Source organism: Lithobates pipiens, unplaced genomic scaffold, assembly GCF_037356315.1.
Source record: "Lithobates pipiens isolate NorthernLeopardFrog02 unplaced genomic scaffold, aLitPip1_a1.2 Scaffold_37, whole genome shotgun sequence".
In the NCBI taxonomy this organism is placed as follows: Eukaryota; Metazoa; Chordata; class Amphibia; order Anura; family Ranidae; genus Lithobates; species Lithobates pipiens.
The window spans coordinates 17,391,214-17,409,870 of record NW_027507825.1 but is presented as its reverse complement, the minus strand read 5'-3'; the positions used below and the strand labels follow the sequence as shown (position 1 = coordinate 17,409,870).

The following is an 18,657-nucleotide window of genomic DNA, read 5'->3' as shown; positions in this document are numbered from 1 at the left end:
TCATGCCCCCCTTCCCCCTGTCTCTCTTGCATCACTGCCCCCCTTCAATCTCTACCTTCCCTGCACAGTTTCTACCTTTGGCAGGGCAGAGGCATTTATGAGCCTGTGTGCCCTCTCTCGAGCAGCTGCAGATCTGGACAGAGGGCAGGAGCTTCCAAACTTATGTTAACGAGTGGGCGACTACCCGCTTATTGATATGAAAAGACTCCAACTCTCTGTCCAGATCTCCATCTCTTCCCATCCCCTGCCCTACTGATAGGATATCGGCAGCAGGGCGGGAGACCCCCGGAGAGGACACAGACCATGGTCATCGCTTACCTCCGCCTGCTCTGTGGCGGGTAACTAACAGGCCAAGGACCGCTACCAGTCTACATACCAGGGGGTTAGGTGCATTAATGTTTTTTTTTTTTTTTCAATATAAGTACATTTTCTGCAAGTACAAAGAATTTCCATTTGAGCCTGACAGAAATCAAGTATCAATGTAACTTGCTGTGTACCAAATTGAAATTTCAAATAATATTAAGTGCTTTTCAAGTGATCTTCTGTGAACTACACAATCCCTCCTTATGATGTAATAGAGATAAAAGGAGAGGTTTCCATAGTCCAAACACAAGAGAGAAGCATAGGGTGACAACACTGTTTCTCTATGGGTACAGCACTGGGTGAGCGTTGTCACCATTGGACAGGAATTATGTTACTGGCAGGATCACCAGATGAAAAAAAAAGCCTAAAGCGGGAGTCCGCCGGGACTCCGCGTTTTTTTTTCTTTTTAAAAGCCAGCAGCTACAAATACTGCAGCTGCTGACTTTTAAAATAGTGACACTTACCTGTCCAGCACGCCCGCGATGTCGGCACCCGAACCTGATCTGTAGATCGTTTCTCGGGTGCTGCCGCCGCCATCTTGGGTATGGGAATCAGGAAGTGGAGCCTTTCGGCTTCATTTCCCGGTTCCCTACTGCGCATGCGCGAGTCGCGCTGCGCAATAAGGACGCTCCCCGCTGCCTCTGGGATCTGTGTGTTTTCCCAGCAGGCAGCGGGGCACTTGCGGAAAGGGGCGGGCACTTGCGGAAAGGGGCGTAATCTACGCCCCTTTCCGCAGAGAGCTATCCCGGAAGTGGGTGCAGATACCTGTACTGTACAGGTATCTGCACCCCCCTCCCCCCTGAAAGGTGCCAATTGTGGCGCCGGAGGGGGGGAGGGTTCCGATGAGCGGAAGGTCCACTTTAGGGTGGACCTCCGCTTTAAGAGCTGTTATCGGCACAAATAAATGCAGGCTCAAAGCTAAGGCACATCAAAAATGTTTTTCTATGTGCCCCGTTTACACCACAATATTGCCTTGAGATGGGTTGCAAAGCACTGTGTAAATGCAGACATGACATTTCAACAAAAAGAAAAACCAATGCAGCCACCACATCTAGGGACTATTTAGGGCGGAAATATGTTACATTTTGTTTTTTTGGGTTTAGATTTACACTTTTTTTGGTTACCTATAAGAAAAAACAAATGATTTGTTATTCCTCTATGAATAAACTAGAATGAAAAATATCTGCGACTTACATTTCTCTTCAGGCTGGGTTCACACTGCTGCGGTGTCCGAGATCGGATGTGATTCACACCGCACTGCAGTGCAAATCACATGCGATCTCTGTGCGATGCGATTTCAGCCATACAGATAGTATGGCTGAATTTGCATCGCATCCGGCCCAAACTCGCACAGGACCCTTTTTTTGGTCCGCAGCAGAATCGGATCGCATGGGTGTTCACACCATGCGATCCGATTCCTGTCTGAGTTTGTAGATCGCACTGCGATGTGCAAACTGATTTGGAGGTGTCATTAACGTTTCATTGACACTCCCAGCAGTTCGTATAGGGCAGTGTGAACTGCCGCCGGGAGGCATGCGATGCGGGAACCCGCAGTGGATTCGCAGCGTTCCCGCATCGCAGCAGTGTGAACCCAGCCTCAAGCTGAAAGGAAAACTGTGATGGTTTCGATTAGAACATATACATACACCACACAGGTTTGGTTTGAAATAAAACATTTAAAGTGGAACTAAACTCCCATCTCTGACTTTAACCTATAGGTAAGCCTGTAAGGTACTGTAAATATCTCCTAAACATGCGCCATTTAGGAGATATTTACTGTATATGCAGCCGATTAGGTTATCGGCGCATGCCATTCCTTCAGATTCCTGTGCCGCAAGCAGTGGCTCTCGCACGCATCTGCACAGGAGTGGCCACTCACACAGCCGGAGTCCGCGAACCCAGAAGGAAAGTGAGTGAAGATGAAAGCCCTCTAAGCGGTGACAGCGTGGCGCTGGAGGGCTTCGTTTTCAGGTAAGTTACATATAATGTGCTTCATATGCGATGCATATTATAGGTTAACTTCCTCTTTGTCTCCCTGCAAAGGTAAAGCATAATGGGCTACTATGCATCACATCGCATGGTAGCCCATTATGTGTCACTTACCTGACACAGGAGCCAGCGAAGTCACCGCTGTCCCCTGTAGTCCGGAGCATCCATCTTCTTCCGAGTGTCGCTGCTCCGGCCACTCTCAGCGCCGGAGCAGCGATGACGTCACTCCCACGCATGCGCTAACAGCGATATGTTTAGGAGATATTTCTTTGATATACAGGTAAGCCTTAATCTAGGCTTACCTGTAGGTCAGACTGGTTTGTAAGGGTTCACAACCACTTTAAAGAGGAAGTAAACCCTGATGAGTTTACTTCCTCTTTCATTCCCTGCAAAGGTAAAGCATAATGGACTACTATGCATCGCATCGCATCGCATCGTAGTCCATTATGTGTCACTTACCTGACACAGGAGCCAGCGATATCCCTGCTGTCCCCTGTAGTGCGGCGCATGCATTTTCTCGGTGGGTCTCGCTGCTCCCGCCGCTGTCATTCGGCAAAGCCGCGATGACGTCACTCCTGCGCATGCGCACGGGAGCCGCCACTCGCAGCATATCGTCATTGACCACGGCGCGCTCAGTGCGCCCGTAGACAGCGGTGCCCCTCTTTCGGCAAATATCACCTAAACCGTGTAGGTTTAGGAAATATTTCTAGGACCTACAAGGTAAGCCTTAATCTAGGCTTACCTGTAGGTCAAAGTTGGTTGTAAAGGGTTTACAACCACTTTAAACACTAAACCTTTTTCTGACATTTGCTGGTTTCAAGTAAGAAATTTTATTTTGCTAGAAAATTACTTAGAACCCCCAAACATTTTATAATATATTTTTTTTTTTTTTTTTTTTTTTTAGTAGACACCCTAGAGAACAAAATGGTGGCTGTGGCAATATTTTATGTCACATTGTATTTGCGCAGCGGTCTTTCAAATGCAATTTTTTTTGAAAAAAAAAAGTAAAAGTAAAGTTAGCCCATTTTTTTTTTTTTTTGTATGTGAAAGATTTTACATCTCGAGAATCGTGATCTTTTTATCCTAAGCAAAAAAATCTTGATTCTCATTTTGGCCAGAACCGTGCAGCTCTATTTTACATAATGCAGCAACATCAATACACGTAGGATACACAAAGATGGAGGTGATTTTATTCTTCCAAAGCAAATACTAGTACTGACTAGTATTCCAATGTTTGTCTTTTCCTTCAGTTTTTTTCCGTCACTTGGCTAATGAAACCCCAAATAGATAGATAGATAGATAGATAGGATAGATAGGATAGATAGATGCAAGGGAGGGTAAAACTAAAATGATAAGCAGGCAACTGACATCCTCTTTAACTGATTTAACAACTGGAGGTTGTAATAGTGCACAATGAAAACCTGTGGCTTTGTAGAACTAAAAGACAGGTTTCATCCACCTCTCAGCTTGTATACAGTTTTGGGGAAATTTTTAGGCATTTTAAAAAAGGCTGTCAGAGTTCTGTGTAGACTGTATTTTATTGATTGGCTCAATAAATGCAAGTGCAGTGCGGCCTGCATACTGTGGTTTCTAGCACAGAGCCAACAGCTCAATCCATTACAATCCACTTGTGCTCTCTTTAGATAACCCATAGTGCTCTGAGAATCCATTGTAGTGCATTAAAGCGGTAGTAAACTGCTGTGTGTGTGTGTAGGGGCGGACTGACCATTCAGCCACTCGGGCACTGCCCGAGGGCCCCGGGCCACTAGGGGTCCCCATCAGGGTTGCCAGCCTCAGTAAAACCAGGGACAATATGTAAAAATCTGTGTTTTTTTTTTACACCTGTCTCTGAAATGTCCCTTACCGAGATCCCTTTGGTCTAAAAATCCCGATATTATTGCTGCCCCACCTCTCCAGTACCTTCTCAGGCAATAGAAACATGTCTGTGTATACATGTATGTGTATACTGTGTGATTGTATACTGTGCCTTGGGCCCCATAATCTCCTATTGCCCGGGGGCCCCATGAGTTGTCAGTCCACCTCTGTGTGTGTGTGTATGTGTGTTTTATTTTTTACTTTTTTTTATTTTTATTTTTATTTTTTCGCAAAATGCAAGGTAAAGCCATCAGGGTTTACTTCCTCTTTAAGTGGTTAAACTTTTTTCCCTTAGACCCCTTTCACACCACACCGCCCATAGCGTGGGCGGTAAAACGCCACTATTTTTAGTGGTGTTTTACCGCCAGATTTGCGGCGCATTTCGCCCCCCCCGCTAGCGGCCGAGAAACGGTTAAAACCGCCAGCAATAGCAGCGTTTTGCCGGCGGTGTTACAGCGCTGCCCCATTGATTTCAATGGGGAGCAGAGGTGGAGGAGCAGTAAACACACCGCTCCTTCACCGCTCCAAAGAAGCTGCTGGCAGGACTTTTCCCTGACGTCCTGCCAGCGCACCGCTGTAGTGTGAAAGCCCTCTGGGTTTTCACACTACAAACAATGGTGCAGATTTTTTAGGGCAGATTGCAGGTGCTATTTCTAACGCTATAGCGCCTGCAAAACGCCCTGGTGTGATAGGGGTCTTACACAGGAAGTCTATTCCATTCACAAATTGTTACAATGTTTATATTTAAGTTCAACTGATAAAGAATGTTGTGATTCTTGGCAGACTGCCCGGTTTTTTTCTTTCCTTTCTTTTGAGGGCTGTGGCTTCAGAAGAGCAGAGAGAATTCTTTGCATAGAAAGAATTGGGAAACACTTTAGTGAAGATCAGCGATAACGAATCTTGACGATTAATTGTCCAGCTCTAATGTAAAACGATATCAATTTTTACATTTTATAAATGGGGCAACGCAAGACTGTCCATAATTTTGGAGGGCGCCTCGAGATAGTCCATAATTTTAAAGGGCGTCTTTGCTGAAAAAAGATTGGAGGAAAGACTGGTCATGTGACCAGGGCTCAGTTTCTCCAGATTTCCTCTCCCCCCCCCCCCCCCACAGTGATTGTCGTACCCATAGTTCAAGAAGAAATATAATACGACTTATGAGTACCTGAGGTGATCGTGAATGCAGGCTTCCGCAAAGATATTTCGTAGACAGGCAAAGTCGCTCTGTGTGAAGGTCTGCGGTTGTAGCGCCTCTATGCGGCTGAAGAACCCAACTGACAGTGGAGTCAGCGGGTTAGGGCTCGAGGTGGCCTCGGTCGCCGGCAGCGGGTCTATATGGAGCACGGAGACAGATAACGAGCCTACGGCCAGTCTGAACACGAGCTCTGGTCTAGATTCATCCACAGAGGCTGAACGGGCCGGTAGTGCTGCAAAAGAAGGAGTACATGTGTAGCTTTATTCATTTAACAGAGCAGGTTCAGGTAAAAAGGATATTTATTTTTTTGGTAACTTTCATACAACAGAAAAAATGCACAATACATACAAACATGCGAAGAACATAGAAATTCAATTATTTTAGTAAATATAAACTGCTAAATATATTTTTTTTTCATCAGCAGTTAGAGCAGTCTTGTGACTTCTATCAGGGTCCGGTTAAAGCTTGTAGGAGGAGTTTTCATTTTTCCCTGATTGTCCTATGAGGCTGCAGGACCCCTGACCTTCTGTCAAACAGTGCTGAATGGTCCTGTGTTGACCATATGCACTCCCCCCCCCCCCCCCAAAAAAAATAACTCTCTAGCAATAGACACCAAACTGAGCATGTGCAGCTTGCCCCCAAGACTCTATTCTATAAGGAGATGGATTGGGGACAGTGCAAGAAGGGAAGGATCAGGATCACACAGCCTTTGTAACACAATGCCTGAGGATTAACCCTTTAGGTCTCACAGTGAATATAACAAGAATGCTTTAAGTGGAGGTAAACCCATCGATTTAAACAGTTAAAAAAAAGGCATGCCGGGAATGCTAACTGCACATTGGCTGTGCTCTCAGCCAAACTATCAAATCATCCAATGGCTGGTGTCATAATGAATCGCATGTGCAGCACCATAGCAGTTGAAGATTAAACAGAGGCAAAGATGGCAGCTTCCTTGGCTGAAAACGATAGGGGAGTTTACTTCCACTTTTACTGCATATAAAGACTGATTTTAGTGCTGTTTAGTTTAGTAAAACTTTAACCGCTTCAGCCCCGGAAGATTTTACCCCCTTCCTGATTAGAGCACTTTTTGCGATCTGGCACTGCGTCGCCTTAAGACCCCTTTCACACTGGGGCATTTTTCAGCCATTTTAGTGTTAAAAAAAAAAAAGCGCCTGTAAAGTGCTTGATAGAAGCCTCATCTGCAATCCCAATGTGAAAGCCCGAGTGCTTTCACACTGAGACCCCTTTCACACTGGGGCGTTTTTCAGGCACTTTAGCTTTAAAAAAAAAAAAGCGCCTGAAAGAAGCCACAACTACAATCCCAATGTAAAAGCCCGAGTGCTTTCACACTGAGGCGCTGCACTGGCAGGGCTTCAAAAAAAAGTCCTGCAAGCAGCTTCTTTGCATCGCTTTTGGAGCAGTAAATACACGTCTCCTAAAAGCGCCCCTTCCCATTGAAATCAATGGGAAACGCCTGCAAAACGCCTGAAAAGTGTTTTTGGCAGCAGAGCTTTGTGGGCACTTTTAACCCTTTATTTGCCCACTAGCAAGGGTTAAAAGCGCCACAATAGCGCTCGAAAAATGCTGGTAAAGCGCTGCTAGTTTAAGCAGCGCTTTACGAGCGTTTTTTCGAACCCTGACATTGTGAAAGGGCTCTTAAAGCACTCGGGCTTTCACATTGGGACTGCAGATGAGGCTTCTTTTTTTTTTAATGCTAAATCACCTGAAAAACGCCCCAGTGTGAAAGGGGTCTTAGTGACAATTGCACTGTCGTGCGACGTTGCACCCAAACAAATTTGACGCCCTTTTTTTCCCACAAATACAGCTTTCTTTCGGCGGTATTCGTTTACCTCTGCAGTTTTAATTTTTTACGCCATTAACAAAAAATAGAGCAAAAAAAAAACAAAGAAAAACACAGTATTTTTTACTTTTTGCTATAATAAATATCCCCCAAAAATATATATATAAAAAAAAAAAAAAAAAACACACTTTTTTTTCCTCAGTTTAGGCCGCAAATTTTTGGCAAAAAAAATAAAATAATTTGCAATAAGCGTATATTGATTGGTTTGCGCAAAAGTTATAGTGTCTACAGAGTAGGTTGATAGTTTTATGGCATTTTTATTATTCATTTTTTTTTTTTTTTTTTTACTAGCGATCTGCAATTTTTATCAGGAGTGAGACATTATGGCGGACACGTCGGACAATTCTGACACATTTATGGGACTATTGGCATTTTTACAGCGATCAGTGCTATAAAACTGCACTGATTACTGTAAAAATGTCACTGGCAGGGAAGGGGTTAACACTGGGGGGCGATCAAGGGGTTAATGTGTTTCCTCATGTGTATTCTAACTGAAGGGGGGGGGGGAGGGGACTGTGTAGGGGAAGAGATAGATCGCTGTTCATACCCCTCAGAGAACCGGAAACTGTGTTTACACACACAGATCCCATGTTCTCCATGTGCGACCTCACTCGCATTGGCTCCATGGGCGAGCAGGGGTGTGCATGTGCCCCCTAGTGGCCACAGGGTGAAGCGACGTTACACAACATTGTTTCACCCAGCCGTGCCATTCTGCCGCAGTACAAGTGCGGCGGACGGTCGGCAAGTGGTTGTAAACCATCACTTGGTAAAACAACCTATTCAATTTAAAATAGAAAGGAAAGGCAAAACCTTTTGTATATATATATTAAAAACATTATAAATAAATAAATTCCCTTATTTTAGAAGTGATCACATTCCTTCTGTTCTCAGCTGCATAAGATCTGGGGAGAGCCGCGCTCTCTGTGTCTTATAGACTCAGAAGCAAGCAAGCGGCTTTCTATAAGGGCACTTGGCAAGGGGGAGGGGCACAGAGCACCAACAGTGGACCCGAGACGAGAAGGTTTGTTATTTATTTATTTATTTTTAAATAGAAATTTCTCCTTTTGCAATCACTTTAAAAGGGGTTGTAAAGGTAAATATTTTCTCACCTTAATGCATTCTATGCATTAAGGTGAAAACACATCTGACAGTGCCGGCGCCCCCCCCTCCCCCCAGTTTTACTTACCTGACCCCTCAAAAGTCCCACACTCGCCCCCGACTTCCTCTTCGCCGCTCAGCCTGGCCACTGATTGGCTGGAGTAGATGGATTGAAAGCAGCGCAGCCATTGGCTCGCGCTGCTGTCAATCACATCCAATGACGCGGCTCACCGGGGGCGGGGCCGAGTGATACAGCGAGTGGCTATAGTCGCCAGTGTCCCATCATATAAGGTCCCCCATTGGATAGTGTCCGCCGTGTACTGCGCATGCGCAGTATACAGCACCACAGATTCCAAAAATAGCCGAGGATGAACGGCGCCTGCGTCGTGAGTCCAGGTTCTAGCCCCACCATCCAAGTGGACATAGAGTAGGAATAAAAAAAGAGCCTAGCGCAGCGAGGCCGAGCCCGAAGCATGGCGAGCTAAGCTCGCCCGCGAGGGGCCCTCTAATTTTCACAACCCTATGTCCGCTTGGATGGTGGGGCTACCACCTCCACTCACAGCACAGGCGTCGTTCAGCTTTGGAGATTTTCCGAAGCTTCTTCTGCCCCCTACTGCGCATGCGCAGTACGGGGCGGACACTATATGATGCCAGGACACTATCTGCCAGAACACCGGCTGTATCACGGGACCGCGCCCGCAGGTGCTTCTCACCATGTGAGGGAGCTCGCATGAACGTGAAAAGTACTTGCGGGAGGAAGCAGAGACAGCCGCTGAGGGACCCCAGAAGAGCAGGTTCGGGGCCACTCTGTGCAAAACGAGCTGCACAGTGGAGGTAAGTATAACATGTTTGTTATTTAAAAAAAAAAAAAATAACTTTACAACCCCTTTAATTGAACAAGCTGAAGTTAGAAGCCGATTGGTTACCATGCACAGCTGCATCCATGGCCAGATTAACATAGGGGGCTATTGGAGCTGCAGCTCCAGGCCCCTACCTTAATATAGGCCCAGCCACCCAAAAAGAACACACTGCTCACGAAAAGCAATGGGCCAACAGAGTTCTCCCCTGACGGGAACTGCATTCCACATGCACCGCCTGGGCAGGGTGGTGGGATTGATGATGGGCGCCGCATGAGCAGTCCTAACAGAAGCCTAGGGCACGCCAGTGCAGGGCTCTTGCAGAATTCTGGGGCTTCCATAGCGTTAGGCCTATCCGGCTGCACTCTTTCAGCACAGAGTGCACGCCAATGCACAGCCCTCACAGCAACCTGGCAAGTCAAATGCCAGCCTTCCCTAGTTGGCATGCGCCCTTTGGAGTTTGAGCGGATACCAACAAAGGCTCTTCTAAACACAGAAGGGTGCCCAGTAAAAGGTGCACCAAAATCCTCAGCACCAAGCACATGATGCTCTTAATCCGGCCCTGGCTGCACCACATTCTGAGTGCTCCAGTTTTAGTAAATCTCCCACACTGCTATTCACAAGTACAAGCACATGCTGATATCTTTAGTGATAGTGAAAAATGAATATAAATTACGAATGAGAAATTTTGTGATCTGAAAAAAGTGAAAATATATATCACCACTTTCTTCACATCACAAAAGTTCTCATTCATAATTCATATTCATTTTTTTGGTTGCGCATTTTCTTTCTTTACATGTTTCTATGAGCTGGATATTCTGTTTTATTTTTATTTTTTTTTGTTTTTAGATCTTTTTTGTTTAAATATTGTTTTGTATATTTATACCAATTTATATATATATATATATATATATATATATATATATAAACAGTTGGGGTTTAGCGCAGATTGTCTCCTTTATCTACCAATAAAATAACAACTTACAGGTTCGTCTATGAGTGTTTTGGTTTATGCTGGGCTTGTACGAGGCCCCCCGCAGAAGTGGTTCCTCCATCCTCAGATGCTCCTGATAGTCGCTCCATGTCGCCTGTAAATAAACAAAAAACGTCATCCATAAAGAGCGCAGCCGCCACTTTCTTTAATAAAAAGCAGGCTATTGCTTTAAAAGTGGAACTAAACCCTTCTATCCTTTGCAGCCAAGGAAGCTGCCATCGTAGGCTTCATTCACACACCGGCGATCGATTAGGGCTGGTGTGAATATTAGTGGCGGGAATCAGAGATTCCTGCTCTGGCCCTCGGTAGCTAGGTGCAGCCGCCAGCCCTGCTCACTATAATGACAGCTATTCACTACCCTCTACACCAGGGATCTGCAATTGGCGGACCTCCAGCTGTTGCAAAACTACAAGTCCCATCATGCCTCTGGGAGTCATGCTTGTGGCTGTCAGAGTCTTGCTGTGCCTCATGGGAATTGTAGTTCTGCAACAGCTGGAGGTCCGCTAATTGCATATCCCTGCTCTACGCAGCCAGCGATTACCTGCGGCAATCGCTGCTGGACCCACATCGATGGGTTTGATTCCCCTTCAACTGCTTGCCGACCCCCTCACGCCGACATACGTCGGCAGAATCACGTACCTGTACGTTGCCCTTTAAGAGGCGACAAGCTCCGTGAGTCGGGTCGCGGGTCCCGCGGACTAGGTCACGGTGGGGAAACCCACAAACGGCTCGCGGGGAGGAAGAACGGGGAGATGCTGATGTAAACAAGCATCGCCTCGTTCTGCGTAGTGACAGTGTCACTGATCTGTGATTGGAGCAGAGATCAGTGATGTGTCATACACAGCCACGCCCCCCCACAGTTAGAAACACTCCCCTAAAGCCCTACACTGCCACCCCCTGGTTAACCTCTTCACTGGCAGTGTCATTTACACAGGAATTGGTGCATTTGTATAGCACTGATTGCTGTATAAATGACAATGGTCCCAAAAACGTGTCAAAAAAAATCTGATGTGTCCGCCGTAATGTCGCAGTCATGATAAATATTGCTGATCGCAGCCATTTAAAAAAAAAAAAATTAAATCAGATTTAAATGAAAAAAATAATCATATTTTTATCCACCCCGTTTCTTTGCAACATCAATCAATATCAGTATCTGGGCTGTTCTGCGGGTACATACAACTAATATACACATATGTGGTATCATTAGGAGCGGGAGAGTTTGTTTTAGGTTGTTCTTTGGTGGTAGGTTATGGTAGTAGCAAGAAATATACAGCTAAAATTTAAGAATTTTTTATTTATTTTTTATTATTTTGGGGCAGTTTTCCTTTGATAATAATAAAAAAAAAATAATATATCAGGAGATCTCCATTACCATTTACCACCAAAGGAAAGCCCAATTTGTCCTGAAACAAACGCAGTTTAACCCTTTCATGACTGAGCCTATTTTTGACATTTGGTGTTTACAAGTTAAAATCCATATTTTTTGATAGAAAATTACTTGGAACCCCCAAACAATTTTATATATATATATTTTTTTTAGCAGAGACTCTAGAGAATAAAACAGTGATTGTTGCAATATTTTATGTCACACGGTATTTGCGCAGCGGTGTTTTAAACGCAACTTTTTGGAAAAAAGGGACACTTTCTTGAATTTTTAAAAAAACAAAACAGTAAAGTTAGCACAATTTTTTTGCATAATGTAAAAGATAATGTTACACCGAGTAAATAGATACCAAACATGTCGCGCTTTATAATTGCACGCACTTGTGGAATGATGACAAACTACGGTACCTAAAAATCTCAATAGGCGACGCTTTAAAAAAAAATTCTGGTTACCAGGTTAGAGTTACGGAGGAGATCTAGGGCTAGAATTATTAATAATTATTATAATCACATGTGTGATTTAAACACCGTTTACATATGCGGGCGTGACTTCCGTATGCGTTTTCTTTGCTGCGCGAGCCGCGGGGATGGGGGGCACTTTAAAAAAATAATAATTTCTTATTCATTTTAAAATTAATAAATTGTTTTTAAAAAAACACTTTTATTGCTGTCACAAGGAATGTAAACATCCCTTGTGACAGTAATAGGTGGTGACAGGTACTCTTTATGGAGGGATCGGGGGTCTAAAAGACCCCAAATCCTTCCTTTACACTTCAAAGTATTTTGTAGGTCAAAGTGGTTTGTAAGGGTTTACAACCACTTTAAGATTTGTTTTACCCTTAGGTGTGAAGGGGTTAAAGTGAAAACTTGTTTTTAACACAAATTTTTGGAACACTTTAGACTTTTTTTTTTTTTTTTTTTTTTTTAGTTGCCAAGTTTTTTTGTAATCATATTACAGTATTCCGTTCTAGATAATACAAAAAGGTATACAGAAATATAAACTTTCTACATTTGTACAATCTTTAAATAACAATAAGAAATAATCGAAGTGATTAAAGCTTGGGGAACATAAAAACAAACAATAAAACCCCCAAAAAACAAATTGGCGAGTTTCTTTCCCTTCTGGTGCTCTTTTTATATTCCCACCCAAACAAGGGACTGACATCCAACCACCCACATGACAACGGAGTAACGGAAAAGGAAGTCATACGTACTGCAGCGCCTCCAAGCGGGGAGCCAATCGGAGAAGTGGTGTAAGTGCTGCTTAGCGACAAATCTAAATCCACTGTCGGTGGATCACCAAGCGGGGGGAGGGAGGAGAGGCTGTGAGACATGTCCATATCCGCCATGGAGAAGAACACTTCTTCATCTAGACAGGGAGGAGAAGCAAAAAGCTAAACCTTGGAAAATAAAAAAACAGCACAAACTCCACTTTTCTTATTTGCATTTAGTTCCTTTGGATGTGAAGAGTTGGTTGTCCTGAAGTCTGAAAGGATTGAGGTTGCGTAACCTCATATCACTGTCTAAAATGTCTTAAACCCAAAAAGCAAACATTCATTATATTGCAGATTACCAATTCTTAGATGTGATGGCTGCATTCGTTTTCTATTTTAGTCTTTATTTATTTTAATTTTTTTAGGTGGTGATCCAGCCAGTAAGTCTGTTGTTTTTCAAAAGAACAAGCTCTCTTGCAGATGTAGCAGTTACAGAGATTAGACAAACCATTTACCGCTGACAGGGGTGCTTACAATGATCAGCTTTTATTTATTAAATGTAAAACCTTTATCCCGAAATAAACAAAACTGTTTGCTGTAACAAATTATTAAGTATGAGCTGGAGTTTGGCTTCAATTTGTTACTGTATGCAAATCTGCTAGTACAAACACTTCTCTCCCCCCTGACCATTCTGCTGTCCAAAAGGTACCCCCTGTGCTCCTTCATTCAGAGTAGGGGAGCTCCAACACAGGAAGTGTGTTACTAGCCAGATTGGCAGGTGAAACAGGAAAAAAAAGAGGGGAAAATAAAACATGAAAACTAATGCAGCCACCACATCTAAGGACTATTAAGCTGTAATATATTACATTTTTGGGCAGCACAGTGGTGTAGTGGTTAGCACTCTCACCTAGCAGGAAGAAGGGTCGCTGGTTCAAATCCCAACCACGACACTACCTGCCTGGAGTTTGCATGTTCTCCCTGTGCCTGCGTGGGTTTCCTCCGGGTACTCCGGTTTCCTCCCACAATCCAAAGACATGCAGGTAGGTTAATTGGCTTCTGTCCAAAATTGGCCCTAGTATATGAATGGGGACCTTGGATTGTGGGCTCCTTGAGGGTAGGGCCTGATGTGAGTGTGCAATGTACAGGGATGGGGACAATTGTAGACACTCACTCAGGTTGAACTGGATGGACTGGTGTCTTTATTCAACCTTACTAACTATGAAACTATGAAACTATTTTGGGGTTTTAAAACTCAGTTTCAAAATCTAGAAGCTTTAATCAAAAACATTACAGTAGGGGTTAAAAACTATGTGGCTTTGATGCAAAAAAATGCAGTGTTCATCTCCCACAGAAGATACAATCCGTTCAGCTATATCCCCATCCCCACACAAAAGCAGATAAAAATACAGTTCTACACTCCTTCCCTCCCTCCTTCCCTCCCTCCTTCCCTTCCTCCTTCCCTTCCTCCTTCCCCCCTTCCTTCCTCCCCCCCTTCCTTCCTCCCCCCCTTCCTTCCTCCCACCCTTCCTTCCTCCCACCCTTCCTTCCTCCCCCCCTTCCTTCCTCCCTCTCTTCCTTCCTCCCTCTCTTCCTTCCTCCCTCCTTCCCTCCTTTCCTCCCTCCCTCCCTCCCTCATTCCCTCATTCCCTCCAGTACTTTTGGCTGCAGTTGGGATTTTAGTGCTCTACAGAAACCACTGACATCTTCCATCACCTTCTATCAGCCAAAACTAGGGAAGCACGATATATCAGACACTTAAAATTATCAAGCAAAAATAGGGTTATCATAATTTTTCCGATAGGAAAAAGTAAAAAAATAAATAAATAAATAAATTAAAAAAAAAGTACTGATAATGGCGTGCTGTGTCCCATTGAAGACAATGAAAAACTGCCTCCCCCCCCCTCCCCAGTTAATAGGGGGGGGGGGGGGGGTGCATTGACTGCATTGAAAAAAAAAACGCCCTGGATTGACTTCAAGGCAAAAATCGCGCCCCGTTGACTTCAAGGAAAAAAAAATAAATAAATAAATAATAAAAAAAAAAAAATCGCACCCCGTTGACTTCAAGGAAAAAAATCGCGCCCCGTTGACTTCAAGGAAAAAAGGCAAAAATCGCACACCATTGACTTCAAGGAAAAAAGGCAAAAATCGCACACCGTTGTCTTCAAGGAAAAATGGCGCCCCATTGTCTTCAAGGAAAAATGGCGCCCCATTGTCTTCAAGGAAAAATCACGCCCCATTGTCCTCAAGGAAAAATCACGCCCCATTGTCCTCAAGGAAAAATCTCGCCTCGTTGACTTCAAGGCAAAATCGACAGCCATATTAAATTTTAAAAAAAATTTTTTTTAATGGTCTATTTGGGTTTCGGTTTTTGGCGCGGTAATTTTCATTTCAGTGCACTACTAGCCAAAACGATGAAAGATGACCGGCTTCTATGAATTACTGTGCCTTGCCCATTGCTTTAGATGATTATTACACAAGCCTCAGGTAGGTCATAGCGGTCCTCACCGTGGCTGGAAGGTGTTTTCGCTGCGTCGGTCTCATAGAAGCTGTGCTCAGCAGACGGCCCTTCAGACATGGCTTCTCTTTTCAAATAGCGTTTGAGTTCCATCTGAAGGCGGAGCTCATCTTCTTGCTGCATGGGGCGGCTCTTCCGATCTTTGCTGGACAATCCTATCCGACTGGAGGATTCTGCAACAGTTTATACTTAATATTATTAAAATGTTAAAATTCTATTACCACTTACTGCATAACCGGTTATCCCAATGCCGGGATATTAGCAACTTTTCCCTCCACTTCCCTTTAACTAACCGCCGCTAAGTACAAAAACACTGTCCCAATGCCTGCAATACTTGCCCGAAGGGTCACATGATCCTCGTTCAGTGGCATAACTAGAACCTTCAGGGCCCCGATGCAAGAAACCATGAAGGGCCCCCCTTGAACCCCAGCCAGGGCCCTTCCCTCCGAGTCCGGCGGTGGAACTCCAGGGCGTGGTCACAGGTATGACCTTTGTGAGCCCTGTAGTTCCACCACTGGTATCAGTAGTTTTTTTTTTTTACATTTTTAGGTGCCCCGTTGTGTCCCTAGGCAGGATGGGGTCCCCATCCCCAGAAGAGATGAGGTCCTTATCTCCAGGGCAGATGAAGTTACTTCCCCCAGGTGAGAAAGGGTCCTTGTCCCCAGGGGAGGTGGGGGTTCCTGTCCCCACGTGAGAAGGGGTCCCTGTCCCCACGTGAGAAGGGGTCACTGTCCCCACGTGAGAAGGGGTCCCTGTCCCCAGGAGGAGATGGAGGGGTATGTAATAGTGTGTGGGGGATGGGGTCCTCTCACTCACCATGACCAAGCTGGGACTCTGGCTGGGGAGAACAGACATCGGACTGAGCGTCAATCCATGGAGCAGGAGAGGGGTACTCTGAGGAGCTGGCCAAAGACACAGGTCATGCGGGGAATGCACAACTAAAGAGCAGCCAGTGTGATAGTTGAGCATGGAGCTCTGCTATCCACCCTCCACCTCCAGCCACCCATGTGCATGGTGCACTGGTACGCCTAGCTGCCGGCCATATGTAGAGGGGGCTGCATGGGACCCCTGCATCACAGGGCCCAGTTGCGGTCATGACTGCTGCACCCCCTATAGATACGCCCCTGTCCTTATTTATTTACGGGGGTCCTTCTGCGTGATGTGCACACCTCCTATAGGTGGAGGGATACTTCCAGCAGCTAGGTCCACTTTCACAAACTCTAGAGGCAGAAGAACTCATCATCCACCAGGGAAAAATGCCTGACCCCAACTGCAGGATGTCTTTGGCTGGGCAGAAATTATGCAATTTTCTCTCCTTCAGCCATGGGGTGAAAAAAAAAAGAAAATGGTTAGATTCCCCCATAAACAGTCAGTCTCCCATTGTGTTCTGCTGGCGGGGAGCCGTCCTTGGCAGAAAGCAGTGATGACTGCTGGGGGCTAATGTCGGCTGTGATAACCCCCCCCCCCCAAAAAAAAACAAAAAAAAAAACAGGCTGGTTGTACCGAGGTCTAATCGATAAACCGCCTTCAGTACAATCAGCCTGCCCATGGATGGATTGAAATTTGGCTGGTTCCTGCTGAACATGCCCATGAAATTTAATGGCATCCCAGTCTTGGTCCATAGAGTTCAATATTAAGTTGGCTCCGCCCTTTGCCGCTGTAACAGCTTAAACTCTTCTGGGAAGGCCGTCCACAAGGATTAGGAGTGTGTCTATGGGAATGTTTGACCATTCTTCCAGAAGCACGTTTGTGAGGTCAGGCACTGATACTGGACGAAAAGGCCTGGATCGCAGTCTCTGCTCTTATTCAGCCCAAAGGTGTTCTATCGGGTTGAGGTCAGGACACGGTTCAGGTCAGTCAAGTTCCTCCACCCCAAACTCGCTCATCCACATCTTTATGGACCTTGCTTTGTGCACTGGTGTTCAGGCATGTTGGAACAGGAAGGGGCCATCCCCAAACTGTTCCCACAAAGTTGGGGGCATGAATTTGTCCAAAATGTCTTGGTATTCTGACATCTTAAGAGTCCCCTTCACTGGAAGGAAGGGGCCAACAAAACCCCTGAAAAATCAACCCACCACCATAATCCACCCTCCACCAAATGGTTTGGATCAGTGCACAAAATAAGGTCCATAAAGACATGGATGAGTGATTTTGGGGCAAAGGAACTTGACTCGCCTGCACAGAGTCCTGATCTCAACCCCATAGAACACCTTTGGGATGAATTCGAGCGGAGAGTGCAGACCAGGCCACTATGTCGAACATCAGTGCCTGACCTCACAAATGCTCTTCTGGAAGAATGGTCAAACATTCCCATAGACACATCTCCTAAACCTTGTGGATGGACTTCCCAGAAGAGTTGAAGCTGTTATAGCTGCAAGGGGCGGGGCCAATTAAAGTTCATGTGCGTGTAAAGGCAGGTGTCACAATACTTTTGGTAATATAGTGTATGTCAACAGTGATCCAGTACTCCTATCAAACATCAATGCTAGATTCCCACCCATTACTGCAGCATGTAAGATCCAGAACACACCCCAGCCTGCTGTTTGGAGGAAAAGCAAACTGAGCAGATCATTCCCCTCCTTACTCTGTCAGTATCATGAAGCACACCTGATTGGCCATTAACATTGGCTTTTTTTTCTCCCCCAAACTGAATGTTGTTGAGGTCAGCATCCTTAAATGAACATCAAGACACATAAAATGTACCGTATTTATCGGCGTATACGTTAAAATCAGGGGAAAATCGCGGGTGCGTGTTATACGCCGATCCTCTACGATTTCTGGGCAGCTTTCAGCCGCCTTCGGCCCTTCTCGTGGGTTTCGGCCACCTTCGGTACTCGGCCAAAAGCCGCCGAGTACGGCCGAAAGCCACAGAGTACGGCCGAAGGCGGCCGAAAGCCACAGAGTACGGCCGAAGGCGGCCGAAAGCCACAGAGTACGGCCGAAGGCGGCCGAAAGCCACAGAGTACGGCCGAAGGCGGCCGAAAGCCACAGAGTATGGCCGAAGGCGGCCGAAAGCAACAGAGTACGGCCGAAGGTGGCCAAAAGCAACAGAGTACGGCCAAAGGCAGCCGAAAGCCACAGAGTACAGCCGAAGGCGGCCGGAAGCCGCCGAGTACGGCCGAAGGCAGCTAAAAGCCGCCAAGTACAGCCGAAGGCAGCTAAAAGCCGCCGAGTACAGCCGAAGGCAGCTAAAAGCCGCCGAGTACAGCTGAAAGCCGCCGAGAACTACCGGGTGCCGCCAAACTACACAGGACATCTCGGCGGCACCAATTTTGACATCACTAAGGGGACAACGATGCACAAGGCTGCAATG

The 18,657-nt window shown here is 45.6% G+C and overlaps 1 protein-coding gene across 1 annotated transcript in view; it reads right to left on the bottom strand.

The window, feature by feature from the left end:
• The window catches only part of ATG2B (autophagy related 2B), a gene marked incomplete in the record, with an annotated part of 199,484 nt that overhangs the window by 126,979 nt on the left and 53,848 nt on the right, over window positions 1–18,657 (bottom strand). Inside the window, 4 exon segments of the mRNA XM_077466778.1 lie at window positions 5,393–5,654; window positions 10,224–10,326; window positions 12,830–12,984; window positions 15,335–15,517. Of these exon segments, the coding sequence (XP_077322904.1) occupies window positions 5,393–5,654; window positions 10,224–10,326; window positions 12,830–12,984; window positions 15,335–15,517 (703 nt within the window).